We start from the raw sequence: 16,783 nt of genomic DNA, 5'->3' as shown, positions 1-16,783 counted from the left end.
GAAGGAGGGAGGGAAAGAGAGAGTGTATGCATCTATGCATGTTAGCACTGACATGTTTTATGGTGTTGATTATATCAACATTCAGTTTACTTTTGGTCTAATAACACTCGTGGCTTTTCTGCAGTCTGTTGGTGTAGATCCTTTGGTTTCTCTCAGGGGTGGGAGATTTTGCGGTTGTTTCTGTCTTACAAGATAGGGGGATTAGGATGAAGGAACGAAAGATAGATGAAAGTAAAGGTACAGGGGACCAGAACAGACAAATCAAAGCCTTAGTATGTGTGACATGTCTGGGAGGGGATAAGGACTAAATCTCAGGTAAAGACAGAGGGGATGATGGTGTTAATGGCCTGTGTCAATGTATCCTCAATGTGTGTCACTTGAAAGGAGTAAACATCCAAGTTGATACTAAAAACTGTTTTTATATGCAGATGATTCACTACAGATATTTAGCTTTTTATGTGTAAGATTCATGTTGAACAATGACTATAAAAAGTTACAATATGATACCGTTGGCTTTATCGTACGATTTTCTCGAAAGCTTCTCATCCGTACATGCTCATATTTTTCCCCACCCCTCTTCATTCTAGCTCGATTCCCTTTCTCCCACTTGTTCCTCTCATCTTCTCAATCCAAGGGTTAGCACTGAACCACTCCTCTCCACAACCCCGGTGATGTACAGCTTGTGGAAACAATGTGAGCGCCGGCGTGTTATTCTGTTTACTTTACATTGAACAGGCTTGAGTTAGCGTCCAATAGGGATTCGATCTCATTAGGCCAAATGCAGCATTAAGACAATCCTAAAAATCATTTGGCCACTTAGCAACACCTGTCAACATAAAGGCGGCAGATAAACTCTGCAAATTATAGTAAGGACTTAGATTGAATCAGGGAGACAGAGGAAGAGAGGGGCCATATGCTCCATGTTGTTGGAGAGTTAATGATATGAAGTGGTCGGGTTGATGTGGAGGCTTCGGTCTTGATGATATTGATTGTGGTTTTAGGACATAAAAGTGTGTGTGTGTGTGCATGCATTTGTGTGTGTGTGTACTGCACATCCATCTGTGTTCATCAAGACTTCATTCATTTGCATTTCATTAAGAATAAATGTAGTTTGTTAATCCTTCATACTGATTAGCACAAACAAGTATAGATTTAACAGCATGTGCTGCGTTTTGCTGAAACAAATGTATCTGAAGGGGACACACTTTTTCTCAGGGACATCACACACGTCTGTCACTTAGTTGCTGGCTGTTATGATATTGTGTAAGTCTCCCCTCACTCACACATACTCTATTTATTCTTTCTTTAAGCAGACACGCACCCACTACTCCATCGTCTTACTCACACACCTCCTCCTTTTCCTCTTCCTTTTTTTCCCCCCTGCACTGTATCTTCCCCTCCTCACCCTGTCCAAACATACATCTTTATCAAGCGGCTGTTGTCAGACAACATTAGATAATTAATAGGCCATTTGTCAGGCTGGTGAGAAACATGTTAAAATCCCCGAGCAGCTCCCCTGATAAATCCTGCTGCGCACACAGACGCCTTTGTTGTGTCAGCCTGCCATTGGGGCTGCAGATTTACCATTAAAGGACCCTCATTATTAATCACAACTAATGCTAATTAATTAGGTGTCTGTGTGTGTGTGCACAGAGGGACCAACTCTAAGTTTCAGTTTGTTGTGTGCGATGTTAATTGGTAACTCGGCCCGGAGCCCTTAATAGAGTGCTTTCCATTTGGAAGAGGGAGCAGTTGACTAACACAGGGCTGAAAAAACGCAGACAATGCTCTCATTAATTAAGGCTGTGTAAAGAGCTCTGCTCCTGTTACTCCTTTGACTGTGTGTGTCTGTGCCTGTGTGTGCTTAAACAGTTTGCACCATATGAAAACCTGATGGTGATTATAAGAGTGTGGCATTTGAAGTTACACTGATGGCGTTTCACCTTACGAAGTATAATCTGTAATTGTCCAAGTGCTAATGGGTGTTTTATGTATTGGTGCAGAGCTGTAGGGTTAATTTCATCTTTAAGAAAAGGATGACAGTTTCTCAGTTAGGATGTTTTGTTTTTAATTCTTCAATTTTTTTATTTTTTTTTAATGACCAAAAACGGACCACCATGCCATTTGTTGTTCCAAATTTAATTCCAAGATTTTGTTTGTCTTTTGGTTTTCAGCTACCTCAGGCTCAATTGTCTTTTGGTTTGTATCACTCGGTTCCACAGTCACCCCACTGGACCTGTAGACCAACAGACTCCCCAAAAGCAGCGCTCAGGCCTCCATTAAGCACAAAGACAGAGTTAATTAGGAAGCTTATTGCCTCTCCTGAGGGCACGGGGCTCCAAACACTCTTCTATACACCCTGCTGAGGGAATCTAGGCACAAACTGATGCACTGTAATTAACGGCGCTTAGCAAATCAGCAGCAGCCATTTTGTGTCAGGCAAGTAGCTGCGAAAGCGTCGTAATTAACTGAATAAAAGATGATTATATTTGTTTTCTTTTGAATTCATTTACAGTGAGTTGTGTCTCCCAAATGTCCATGCCTTCGTGTCCCTCAGGGTGTCCTATTTTTTTCTCTGGCAAATTAGTCAAATTATTCACAAACAGCAATTATACTCATTATACACCCTCATTTACCCATTTTAGATCTGAAAACACTCCTAATGTTGGTTAAGCAGTGTATTCACAGGTTTCCTGATTTTCCTGGTGGTTGAATTTGAAGGCAGAACGGTGATGAAGGATGCAGATTCAGAAAGTGGATGTGATGACAAATGGAGGGGATCATGTGTGATTATGTTTGACCTGGGGTAAAAGGGGGAAGCCCTCGGTCATATCTGTCTGTGCTCAAGAGAAACAAATGATGTGCATGAATCAGCGTAGAAGACCGTCCACTGTGAGTTTATTTAAGGCTCCATTAATCAACATTTAGACTCATCTATCTGCTTGGATAAAGTTGTGTGGTTTTGGGGTAAGTGCATTAAACAAACTCCTCTCTGACACCTTGTAGTGTAATAGTACATTTAGAAAGCAAATATGCTATGTGCAGAGTTTAGAAATGCACACAATCTGCAGAATTGATACATACTGACAGAAATAAAAACTAGGACATTCAATTTTTTGCTTGGAAAATTGTACTAAGACATTTTGTATCAAACTTTTTTTTCTCTTAATAATTACAAATTTAACATAAAAATGTGGGTTCATTTATGTAAAAACACATAAATGCATTTTGGAGCTAATCAAGGTTATTATCCATTGTTACATTTGACCTGGATTAACTTGTTTATGCAGGACAGAGCCATAACGTTTAGACGATGAATTCTTACATATAAAAAAAAAGTTTTCTTCAATTAAAAGATTATCTCAAAGCAATAAAAAAAGAGCCAGGAAGACAGCTCTATGGAAAAAAAGGGGGGTGGGGAGGTTTTACTATGTCCACAGGTAGGTTATTTCTCTCTGTAAACATATGTATCCATTTGTCCCGTGGGTGCGTCCCCTTGCCGTCCCGTCGGCAGTGGCTGGGTCACACCTCCATTAGGGGCTTTGTCACAGTGATTAATAGCTCCTTCTATCATCTTTAATTCACTCCCTGATGATGGCGGCCCTGTTCGCTGCTCGGGGTAATCGTGTGATGTATGAGTCCCCCCAACACCTCGTGGCAGAGGTGAAAATCATTCCACCCATGCAGATAGCAGGCCTGAGAACAAATGTTTTCTCTTTTAATAAAAATTAATGAATTAAGCGTCAAGTGTGAACATTTAAATACATGGAATTTGTGCATTTGTGTGTGTGTGTGTGTGTGTGTGTGTGTCTGTGTTTTTGCACAGAGCTGTGGTGCAAGTAAGCATGATAAGCCTTATATTGTTTTCCTCATTATTCTGCACTTTATCACTTTTGTTGCTCTTTAAAGACATCACCATGGAAGTTTTGCTTTTTTTAAAAGCTTTTTTTCTTGCACTATCATGATGTGTCATCTCTGTTAAAAATACAGTAGAAGTCTCAGCTGGAGTTTCCTTTCTCTACCCAGAATTCCTTAAGTACTCCTGCTTTGATGAAGGGCGTCAGCTTGCTATGATGAAGTAATGTCCATTACTGAAAAAACAAACAGGACTATTTGCTTGAAGAAGGCGGACACACACACACACACACACACACACACACACACACACATACACACACTCACCAATCTGATCATCTGCGTTCAGTATCTGTACATCTAAGCACAGCTACGGTCTTTGACTTATCAATCATCTGCACATGAAACCACAATTTTCAGAACTCTGCACATAGCATATTTGCTTTCAGCTAGCGTTTACCTTACAGAAACATATATGTTTACGAGCTGAAATGCTCTCGTTGAGTCCACTGGACGGGGGAATTTCTGGTCTAAATCAAATATAAACTTGCAGACCAGTGTGAGGGGGGAAATGTCAAAGGAGAAACAGCAATGGAGGGATACAGTTACCTTTAAAAGCTCTTGTCCCTCCACCATATGGCAAACCTCACATTCAGGACTATAACCACGTTACACAGTCTCCGTGCTGAAAATCATTATGTTGACTCCCAGAGCCACATTGGGTTTCATACCCGGCCCGACTCAGCGCAGTCTTTAAAAGACATTCCCCCTCAAACACTGGGAGCCCACACAGTGTGTGTGTCAAACACAATAGTTTCACAGACACTGAGATCAGGTATTGCTGCAGGGCTCAGAGAAATACTAAAGTTCCAGATCGGGTTCAACAAATATGGGCGCATACTGCTTCAAATAGAGAATGCAGCCAGATATTTACAAAAGACAGCTGATTCAGCAGCACATCTTCTGATGCCAATCATGATGCTTCACTGGCAGAGGAGAGCTCATAGTCTTCTTATGCAATTGACATTTCTGCTCTTTTTTTGCCAAAGATTCTACATGATACACTTACAACACAAGTGTGGAGGTGTGCAACCCATCTATAACAGTTCAGTGTCTCAACCACCTGTAGACTATCACATTTACCCATTTAGTCAATTAGAAGTGTGGTTACTTCATGGCGAATGAACAAGACGTATGTGCCTGTGTGTGTGTGTGTGTGTGTGTGTGTGTGTGTGTGTGTGTGTGTGTGTGTGTGTGTGTGTGTGTGTGTGTGTGTGTGTGTGTGTGTGTGTGTGTGTGTGTGTGTGTGTGTGTGTGTCAGGGGGTATCCATATGGATCAAAGGTTCCATGGCTGACAATGCAGAAGTACAGTGTGACACAGGCAGCCCTTCAGGAATGTTCCTTGGTGCAGGGATGGGTTGTGGAGCCTCATTAGCGGAGCCCCCTCTCCCCGTGCCCTGTCAGCCTGTGTTAGGTGCAGCTCTCTTCAGATGCGCGCTGGGGAAGCAGCAGCTTCCTATGAATCATTTCCTGTTTGGAGCGTCTCTCTGTCTTCTCTGCATGACACCTGGCTGGCGGCGTGTCACTATCAATGACTTCTCCATTAGCTCACTTGTCTGTGAACAAACCTCTGTGAGCTTCTTGGTGACCTGCCATGTCTTTCTGCCAGAAGCTTTAGTAAAAGTGTCTGTTATTCTGATTTCTTTGCTTCTTTTAACTTTGCACGTCTTAATTCTGCTTCACTTCAGCTGCACACTGTGTAAACACTTCGAATGATGAAATCTCTTTCAGCATCAAGCTCCAGCAGGCACGTGTGCCGCTATGAAGAAGCCCAGTGTCGGTTCAGGGGTTGTGCTTCTATGTCCTGCTTCTCTCTATTCACAATTAACCCCAGTGCGCTTCCCTCTGTTTTCACTGTGTGGTGCAGAAAGAGTTCAGGAAGAGGAAATATAAAACAGTCAGAGCAGTACAATGCTGAGCAGACCCTGCCTGCCCACCCTGGCATCAGCTCAAAAACATGCCATTGAGTTGCTTTTGGGTTCCAAAAACATTTTTTTATACATTGTGAGTGTGACTTTGTACTGTTTTTGTCTGTTGTAACACCAACAAACCTGCAAGCCCATTCACTTCTTGCAATGTTGATTTGACTCGTGTTATGTCTGCTTCTCACAGTAGTTAGATACATCAGGTATTGATGGCCTGAAAGACATGTCTAATTATTTGCCTTTTATTACCACAAAGAGCATCACTCTCACATGTAGGCTCTCCTTCTCTCACAGATGATGGCGAGGAAGACTTCCCGCTCTACCCGACTGACATCCTCGACAATGTCTGTGGCTCCGATGGTGATCCAGCAATGTCCTCAGCCCTGGCAGAGGACCCAGCATCCCCACTGCTGTCTGATGATGAGGCTTCACTCCAGGACCCCTTGGCATTTCAACATCCAAGCATCTTTTTATCGCGGGAAGATCTGAACATTCCCCTGGACTTTGAACTGAGAGAGTCAGAGGTTCTGGGTGGAGGACTGGGAATCTGGAGCAACAGGAGAGTAAACGTCGGAGAGCGCTTCGGTCCATACAAAGGAGAGCGCAGGCCATTTCTCCGGGACCCCACACAAGGCTGGGAGGTAGGATAAATGAAGACTTCATGCACCTATTTTTTGTGTGATTCAGACTAATACAGCTGTTGAGTGCCAATAATTTAGAAAACAAGATTTGATTTAGATGCAAAATATTTTTACACTGGATTTTGGCTAGATTACACAAAATCTGAGCTGAGACTTTTTCCCTCTCTGACTTTGGCTCATGTTTACACTTGACAATTCTCTGCAAAGGCAGTAGCATGCTTTTTGACAAGGGGGGTTTCCCCTCTGCTAATATACACTTTAGCATTCACATCAGTCCTCTTTTTATTTCCTCCCATGGCGTCATGCACACATTTAGCCTAGTGACCACAGGGCTGTTGTTGCCGTTTGTTGCCCAGTGATGTAATGTTTGCTCAGAGCCATCGGAGGAAAGCCACTGGAGGTTGTGCTCTTAACTCAATTAAAATGAAAAGCCATAAATCCCCTTTTTCATCCTGGTTAGGGACCCACTGCGGCCATTGGCAAATCACATATTGGTCAGCCGGCACAAGAAATCGAAGACAGGGTCACAGGACAAGGTCAAAGGTTAGATGTGGTCTCAGTCAGTGTCAGGCTAGTTTGGTTTTATGAAGCAGGAATAAAGGCTGGCGGAGGATCAGCCTCATTTAGTTTCCCAAAATAGATCCCCTAATTTGGATGTGAGGGTTTAGACCTTCATATCCAAGTCTTAGCTTCTTTGGAAGAAAGAACTGGGCTCATTAAGAATCACTGACCATGCAGTCATGAAGTGAAAGTCACAGGTCTAAATAAAACCAGGATTAATCGTGGGATTCTTTATCTGACTCGAGTTTTCCTACCCCACAGAGTCCATTGTGAGCAGCAAGCTTACCGAGAATCTGTTGGTAGAGTATCAACACTCGGCTCATATAAATAGTTTTGGATTTGGACTGATGCTCGATGGGTTTGGACCATAGCAGATTACTCCAGCCCATCAGCTCTGACTCAGTGGTTTTGGCTCGGACTAAACCAAAATAAATGTCTTATTTCACTCTGGACTACATTTCTTCGGGATACGACTTCTCCCACATTATCAACTTCTGGGTGAGACCCAATCTATAAATGTCTCCTTAATTGAAGTGAAGAAAAACTCTTCATTTTTGCCCATTTTCATAACACAATGTCTTAATAAAAACGCTCTTTCCCTCCAGAAGAGATTTACAGCCGCTTGAACAATCTCTCTCAGTTATTCTTTTTCCCAGGGTAGGAAATAAAGGAAAAAGAGGTTTCATGAATTTTAATCTGGCGGTAATTTATGGGGGGCTTGAATAATAATATGTATTTAAAAAGCTGAGGAGCTCGGATGTGAGTCTGCGTGTGTGTGCGTGTGTGCCTGTGTCTGGGGGCAGGAGGGTGGGGGGATCGAGGGGAAAGATGGGATCCCAGCGAGGCAGCACTGTATCACAATGTTTAATTACCAAGTTGACAGCGAGCCATAACTCTTTCCATTAAGTAAATAACTTGTAAAGAATTTATGATGAAATGCCACATTATTCAGAATGGATATTCAGTGATGGCATCCCTCTGCATTAAATATGGTAAACGCCATTAAGCCCTCCTGACCCCCCCTCTTCTCCCTAACCCACCCGTTTACCATCCCTCACCCCCCCTCTCCCGCCTGCAAACCGTCAATATGCCAATAAGCCCGCGCAGGGTCTGTAAAAATAAAATTGATTTGGTAAATGTGAGTTAAGATAGATATGTTTGCTTTCATCATCAATTCTGTGCAGCGCAGCGAGGTGATGTCACCGACTGGGGAATGCTAAAGTGGCGCTCCCATCTGGAGCATTTGATGGAGGGCCCTGAGCGGCCCAGGCCAGTGGTGACAGACTGGGGGAAGTTTGTCACCAGGGAGGCCACCGCTCCTCAGCACCATCACCATAAATTTGGAGGCTTTATTCATAAAGGGGGAAAGTGAGTTATGGCGCTCATGATGCTTTATGAATACAGGAATGGTGACTTATGGGAAAGATAGCTTCGGTAAATAAGAGGTAGAGAGGCAGCGGCGAGGGTTCTGTCAGGCTGAGATGCTCACCCACGATGTCGTATGCAGAGCTTGAGTGCTGACTGAGCGACTAAGTGTGTGTCTGCTTGAGTCGACCTGAACGTATTTGTGTTTGTGAGCATGGACAAACTGATCATTAAGAATTTTTTCATTAAGTTTATCATTTAGATTAAAAGATTTTGCATAAGGGGGGCATCATTTTTATAACCACACAAATTATAAAACTTTTGTGCTCAAGACAACATTAAATAACCCGTCAACCATTATTAATGTTTCTATGTCTCTTTTAAACCAGCTTTAAAGTAGCTGCTGACACATTTTACACCAAAGTCTAACACATAACATCAGTTTGTATAAGTTATGAGTGTTTAGCTTTGAACATAAATTTGTTGATGATAATCCATTAAAATCCTAAACAGTAAATATTGCGTTCTGTCTTTAAGTGCAGGATAAGCGTGAGGTAGCCTTCAGAAGCATTTGCATTTACTTCTTCATGCCTTCCTGGAAAACGCTCTTTAACGCCTGGATGCCCACTAGTCCATATTCTGCTGTCTCTCTCTCTGAGTCGTTAGGCACATTGAAATTCAAACTCCATTTGTGTCTGTCCTCTTCTCAGCAGCCGCAACAATAAGACAGAGGGCTGGAGTCCCGGACAGAGTTATCCAGCACTCAATGAGCCTTTGGGCTCACCCATACTCGCTGCCCCACGGGATTATGGGCCCTTGGCTTAGAAAGCTGGGTGCCTCCTGCTGTAGCAGAGATGGGCGGAGCAGGTTAGGGGTGCGAGAAGGGTTTGGATGGCGAGTGGGGCGGGACAGGGGCGCTCAGGGCTTTTGTGCACCTCTTGAGTGAGAGGCGGAGGTGGAGGTGGAGGCAATAGTGTTGGTGGCAGTGTGTGGTGGGGAGATGGTGGAGGAGATTAGCAGTGATGGTGAATGGGAGGAGAGGATTAGGTGGCTGGGCAGGGCCTGTCTCCTGAACCTCCTGGTCCAGAGAGGATGGGAGGATGGAGGGAGGAGAGGCAGATGCGTGGCTAAGAGAGGATTCATCGTTTAAACTGTTGTTATCTTGAAACCTTGAACTGATTATGAACTACAAAGACTAATATGAGCTACAAAAAAACTTGGTTGGACAGAATGTTTGCTTTCTTTTAGTAGCTGATCAGCCTTTTTTCATTTGAAATCAAAATTTCATGAGGAAACTTTATCCTATAGAGCCTGAAGTCATAGAGCTTACAGATGGTTTATGAGGATCACAAATTTAAGAAACATCAAAAGTTTTAAAATCATTTTTTTGGTGGTTCCTGCTTAGACACTTTATTTAATATCTAGAGACAGTGTGAACTCTGAGAGGGGTCAATCCCAGGAACAAGGTTTTGTGTGTGAGTGTGCTGCATTTGTGTTCATATACACTCTTGTGTGTGCATGTGTGCATGTGAGTTGAAGACATAGTGTGAGAGTGTGGACGGAGGGCGTTTCTAGAGGGCGTGCTTTTTGTGCACGGATAAGCTGCTGTCCTGAATGAATGCAGATGTCTCTGGCTGGCTGTCCGCCTGTCCCCTGTGCGCTGACGGCCCGTCACCTCTCTCTGTCACCAGGAGAAAGAGCCACTCTCAGGCCTGGCTAAAAGCCTCTTAATCCCTGAGCCCCTGCCACATCCCATCCACTGTCAGCGGAGATGGCCCTGCCCACAGCAGTGCTTAGAAAGGCAGGCGCTAGGGATGAACCTCGCTGTCACTCACGCACCCCTCAATGGACACACATCTTCTCATTTTCTCACGCACACTTACACACACATATAGTTTTTTGAAATTCAAAGTGAAAAATCCTGTTTCTGAAAAGGCAATGTGAATGGCGGTTGTCAATGTATTGTGCTGCATGAACACAACGGCTGCTCTGACATCATTGTGTGACCTGTTTTCTCTCATGAGAGGAGCAGCAACCGGCTGCTGAGACAGTGTGTAATAATGAAGGAGTCCTTCACAAAATACACTTGGATGTCATTGGTTAATGAACTGTAAGGAGAACTGCAAGCACCATTGAGGGGACAGAACAGACTTTTTAAAGTGTAGGTCTGTGAGGGTCTTATCAGTCTGAAGACAGCAACTGTACATACAGTTGGTAAGAGTTTGTTTAAACAAAGCAATAGTTTCTACAGAGATGCCAAACTTGAACTGTGGTGAACAGACTGAACTTTTGAGCCTTTTTACTAGTTCCCCTTGAAATAGTGTGTTTTTAAAAAAAAAACAATGACTGTGTTTTTCCGCATTTAGCGCATAATATTAGAACAAGATCAAAGGCCCTGTGAGGACTTTCTGTGTGATCTTGAAATAGTCTCACTTTTGTATATTGCCTGTTCATAATCCACAATATAAAATGAGATTATCAGCACTAAAAGTTGTTATTTCAAAGTTTCTGGGGTTCTGGGTCATTCTTTCCTGAGACTACACAAATCCATTTACTGCACGTAGACCAAAAGTTCTCGTGACGTACGCCAGCCAGTAAAGTTTAGCAGTGGAAAAAAAAACTGTCCTTTCATTGAAAAAAGAAGTTTTGTTTTTTTTAAATAGTAGTAATGTTGAACTCTAACATTTAGCTGAGAGTGATAGAGCTCAAAAGTTAAAGGCTAAAACACAGGTTAAACTGTTTGTAATAATGTCAATTCCAACCCACATGCAGCAGTTATTCTCTGTTCAAACTTGAGAGTCTATCAATAAAATGAAGAGTGAGGTTACATTAGCTCGGCTTGGTGAGGTTGTAGTTGGTAGATGAGCACTGGTGGGACAAAATGAGGATTCCCTAATGTTAATGACAAGTCTGGGAGTAACATTAAACAGGTAGTTTGCTCACCTTCTGAGTTTACAAAGTTTGTTTGTTGTCATGTTTCAACCAGTAGCGCTTCCTAACTATAAATAAATAAATACATTATCTTACTGTTTATCCTTTAAGAAGTATTTAAAAAAATAAAAAATAAAGTGTTAAAAAGAAGATCTGCTCTCCATTTTACCTCCAAAATAACTGCACGCTTTTACAAAAATCATGTTTTTATGACAGTAGTGCTCATGAGACACTCTGTCTTTGTCCCAGAAGATCACAATCAATTTTGGTCAGTGTCACTCAAATCAGCGTCAAACAGAGGGTCTTCACAGAGACTTTATCAACAATTTATACAGTTTTCTCAAAAAGGGATTAAAATGTGTTGGCTCAATTCTCAGAGAGGTAGTATTGAATGAGTAAACCTGCTGAGCTACAGAACCCACCCGGGCCTCTAACTTCCTCCACATGCTGCAGAGTGTGAATCCTCCCTTCTGTTAAAACAGCCTCATAAAGCCTTCAGCCATGTGTATGTGTGTGTCTGTGTGTGCTTTTGTCTCTCCTGGTGTCTGTTATAGAGAGATGAGCTTGCCATTCAGTGTAACTGGAGCTTGATTATCTGTGACAGGGAAGATGTCCATTCAAATTGTCAGAGACAAAGCATTCTGGGGGTCCGTCTCTTTTCCTCTTAGTTGATTGGTAATCCCTTGACTTAATCTGTTGTTTGCAGTGCTTGTTGAGGCTGGTGTGTGTCTGTTTGTGTGTGTATGAAAGTGTGTGTTTGTGTGTTTGGAGGGATCGTACTGAGTTCCTACTCTCATACGATGATTGGAAGTAGTAGAAGCACACAGATAAGGACAGGTTGTTGACAGGATGACACTGTGTTAGTGCACTGTCTTTCAAATCCGCTAAATTCAGGTGCAACTCTTCACTCATAAGAAATGAAAAAAAAAAAAAAGCTAATTTCTGATTCCCCCTTCATTCCTAAGCACCAACCCTGCCCCCACCTTCTCCTCCTCCTTTCTCTGTCTGAGTTCCCAGCAGGGAGAGGAAGCTAGGTTAACTAACTGAACAAAGTCAGAGTGAATTGCAGGAGGGACAAAGGCGGGCGTGAGTGGGGGCTATGCCAGTCGGAAGGTGTAGCCGGCAGCACAATACCAGGTGAAGTAGACTCTCATCAGGGGGTCCATCCCATACAGGTCAAAGGTCATGTGCCTTATTAGATCTGAGGTGAATGAAAGGGTTTGTTTGATTGAGAGAGGAGGCCGAGGAACAAGAAGATGAGGAAAGAGGTGTTCATCTGCTTGAAAAGCTCAGGAGGGGTGTGTACAAGAGGTTGTTTCTCGACGCACAAGCAAAAATTTAACCAGCTGTTAGCTCATGGTGAGACCTACAATCCATGCATAATACACTCTGAGCTAGAATAGAGGTGATCTGTACCACATGCAGGGCAAACTTAATGACACAATGACACACGTCTAGACAGCCACAGATATAGCAGAATTTATATGCAGGTGCACTGACTCATCGGCAGGATGTAAATGCTACTGCCTTGTAATGCATATTTACATCTTCGATCCTCAGCTGTTACAGCTCACTGAATACTCAGAGAAAGATAAACATTGGAAGACTTGCAGGAATAAGACATTTCTGTGTTATTAAAGTGTTTATAGAGGAAAGTAAAGCAGAGAAAAAAAGGCAGCATGTATCAAAGTTTACCAGCCTTCATAAAAGTCCACATTAGAGTTTATTTTATGTTGCCTACCAAAGAGTCTTAAAGGTATTTTTTTATATTCAGACTTTTTAAGTGATCCTTTGTGTATAAATGTGTAACACCCTGCTATTATTTACAGCATATTACCCAATAAAAGTGGTGGAAGTAGTGAGGTAACACTGGGGAAAGAGGGAGAGGAATGTGCATGAACGGCTCACTCCACCCAGGTTAGGAGCACTCAAATCAAACACACCTTGTCAGCTGTCTGCAGAGCTCCCCTGAGCAAAGAATGAAAAGAAATGGAAGAAAAAAGTATTATCCTGCATTTCATATTCACTTTACATGCTCAAAAGTTACCCACAAATATGCACCAGCCTGGCAGCCCGCCCCCAAGTTTATGCACACACATGCCTCCACACAAAAACGTCCCCTCTGCACTCAGCACAGATAGCAGTGAAAATGAGGGGACCCCTAAACAGCATACAGGAAACAAAGGTGATGAATTCCGTGTGCGGGGCTACAGAGCCAGGCTTATAGATACCTTATCTAGAGGGATTGATAGGGGAAAGGCCTTCCTCTTAAACACACTGCTGATTGTTTCCAAATGTCTTTTCAACGGGGAGGGTTAGAGGGAGGCAAAGACAGCGACTCAGGGGCAGGTCTTGCAGTCTTTTTATTGGTCCCGTCCGGGGGAACAGAGAGGGAATGGCAACCCTGTCGTGGCTTTCCTGCCCCATGTTGCAGCTAGCGCTTAACTACCAGTCAGATTGCATTACCCAGGCAGTAAATCTAAGTACCAGTTAACGCAAATAATCAAGAGCTAATACCGCTCTACGAAACCACTTTCTATGTGTCTGTGGTTAGGGCTACGCTAACAGGCACAAAGCCATGGCTCTATGTCCTCTTAGCCTCTGCCAGACTCTGGCTTGTGCTCTCACGGCTATTATAACCTACACACACTCACAATCTCCATATACTTATTGTCCATGTTCCCTGTGTGGCGTGTGCTGCTCCTTTTCAGCAGTGTGTGTGAATAAATCTCTCTGCTGCCTGCGCGCTGTGGTTCAAAGGGTAATGTAAAGGTGCGGTCTGCTTTGAGAACTTATTACTGGGTTAAGCGCTAAAAAAATGCAGGCCGGGATGGTAACACTGTCGCCCTCTTCCAATTACTCCATATTGCTGCTCCAATTAGAGTGGAGCAGGTCCAAAAACAGAACTGAGAGCTGCCAGGTTTGAGAGAGGAGAGAGAGAAAGCAGAGGCCCCGGGTGGCAGTAATGAGGTCTTAACCCCGACTTTGCTCTATTATGTCATAATGCTTTAATTCGAGCCATATGATAGGCTGCTGTGCACTCTCATGTTATTGGAAAGTCAATATTTGTGAGCTTGCCCTGTCTGTACTCCTCAGATGTGGCCTTTGAGTGGGTGCAAAAAGCCAAAGACGTCTTTGACTGTGAATGATTGACCACATCAGGTTTCTCATAGAGGTTTTGCATGTCCAAGGATTGGCATTCTGTCTTTTGACACAATTATCAAATGATAGAATAAATACATATGCTACATCTACCCCAGCTGGGGATACTTAAATCTATGCAGCACCGTAGCAAAATGTATCTCTATTAAAAGAAAGTGAGGTAAAAGTGATGATAAACTTCTAGTTGAACTTTTTTTTACGTTTATTCTTCTTATCTAAAGTAAGATTCCAGTCATTGTATGGATCCTATTCAGCACTTTTAATGCTTATTGCTGGGAAAAATGGGCTGTTAAAGTGCAGACATTTAGCTGTAGCCTGAATGCTGAAAACTATCACCAAAATCAAACAGCGCTAGAAAGGTAGCAGGTACCAGAGGTTTGACCCGAGTTTGAAGTCTAAATTGGTTTTAAAGGCTTTAAGCTGCTGGTTGACAAGGAAACCCAAATATTTAAGGCTTGTGACAATAGCCATCCATTTTTCATACTGAGTTAAGATAACAGGAGATTATTTGGTTTTCTCAATGTTCAAGATTTTTTTTTTTTTAAGTTTCATAGTGGGTTTTTCTTGTTATGATAGAATCAGGAGGAAGGACACTGTGGTGATTTAGGGATAGTGTGCTGAAAGGGATAAAATTGCATTTATGTAGCAATGGCAAAATAAAACAATGTGTTAAAACAGATCTTGATCGTGGAGCGCAGATGGTTCTAGCGGTCTAGGTCCCACTTCAGGACCTCCTGCGGGCAGCCCGGGTTTGGATCCAGCCTGTGGCCTCTTCCCTGCATGTCACTACCCACTCTTGTTCTATTTCCTGCTCTTTCCACTGTCCTCTCCTCTCTGATTAAAGACATAAAAAGCCCAAAAATGAATTTAAAAAAAGGCTCTGACATGCTCTATTTATCTACTTTTTTCATAATAGTACGACTCTACAAAATAAACTAGTATAATAAAACTAAGTATCCAGCAATGTCACGGTTTACACAGCACTGCTTTTCTGAGACCCAGCACTCACCAAGGGCATCACTTTGCAGTTAAAAGCACTTTTTGGTTGACTGTTAAACTGAGCTCTAATTAACTAACAGCTTATTTGTTAATCATTTGTACAGAGTTTGAAGGTCACATTTTAAATGAGTGTGTCTTCTTGTATTTAATGAGGCTAATTACTATGGTAATAACCCAGGATCACATCCTGGTCAGTAATTGTTTTGTAATTGCTTTCAGGTTGCATAATAATGATACAGTCCATCAGTTTCTGTCATTGTATAATTACAGCAGAGGACGGTTAGTTATAATCAGAACAAACATGCTGTTTATTTTCGAACAGAAGGAATTGACTCATTGGTCCTCTGTTTCGAAAGAAGAAGGGTAGGGGAATATGTGCACCTGTTAATGTAAATAGAGTAACATCAGAAACCATGTAGCAACACAACACAGAAACTCCTTAAAGCATCACCAGAGTAAACTTTCTGTGTGCTACATGTGCTACACATCAGACTGCGTTTGTGTTCTGCAAAGTTACATTTCTTGTTTACACTCATATTGACTCCAGGAATGTTATTCTTACTGTATTACAGCAGCCTTTGCAGGGTATCTTTTTCATACCCAGCTCTGTTCATTGTTTGAAGATGTAAATTGAGCAATAAAAAGGGTATGCAGATGGGATGTATTGGATTAGACATCTCACATACTGTATACACACATGCTTTGTATTATCTGATTCCAAACTTAAGCATAGGGCAGAAAATTGAGCTTTAGTCATGGCAGTGCCCCTGAAACCCACAGATAAATGCAGCTCACTTATCCAAAGATTCTGGGGAATAGATAGTGTTCCTCCTCCTTTGGGAGGTTGGAGGGAAAGCGGGATAAAAAAAAGACACTTAAAACATGCTTTTGCATAGTGACTGAGCACAGTTGGTGAGAAGATGGTATAGGCAAAACTAGACAACTAGACAGGCTGAAAACAAGAATGATAGATGAGGCAGAGGCAAGACAAAGACTGGTAAATGGGAGAGAGGAGGACAAGAGAGAAAGACTAAATCAGTCAGAGTGAATGAAAGAGAGACAGAATGAGGCGAAGAGGTGGCGAGAAAACTCAATGTCCTGTCTGTGGTACGTGCCGAGGGAGACAGATTTCCCGGTGGACTGTTCCCAAGTGTCCCCCTGCAGTCTGTAATAGGATTTTCCAAGCTACAGCAGGTAGTCTGTGAGGGGAACTTTGTTCATCGGTGCTCACAGATAAGGGTTAATGCAGCCCAAAGGTTCCTCCACTATACAGGGCGCTCTGG

General features: G+C 42.7%; 1 protein-coding gene across 8 annotated transcripts in view; it reads left to right on the top strand.

The window, feature by feature from the left end:
• The window catches only part of mecom (MDS1 and EVI1 complex locus), a 138,090-nt gene that overhangs the window by 35,539 nt on the left and 85,768 nt on the right, over positions 1–16,783 (top strand). For all 8 annotated transcript variants that reach the window (XM_074680119.1, XM_074680118.1, XM_074680115.1 and 5 more), the window contains exon 2: positions 6,136–6,482. In XM_074680119.1, the coding sequence (XP_074536220.1) occupies positions 6,136–6,482 (347 nt within the window). The remainder of the gene's footprint in view (positions 1–6,135; positions 6,483–16,783) is intronic.

Source organism: Halichoeres trimaculatus, unplaced genomic scaffold (assembly GCF_033239565.1).
Source record: "Halichoeres trimaculatus isolate MK-OKI-2021-1 unplaced genomic scaffold, fHalTri1.1 fHalTri1_scaffold_9, whole genome shotgun sequence".
NCBI lineage: Eukaryota > Metazoa > Chordata > Actinopteri > Labriformes > Labridae > Halichoeres > Halichoeres trimaculatus.
Note: the sequence above shows the minus strand (reverse complement) of the source record. Positions and strands in the feature narration are given on the sequence as shown.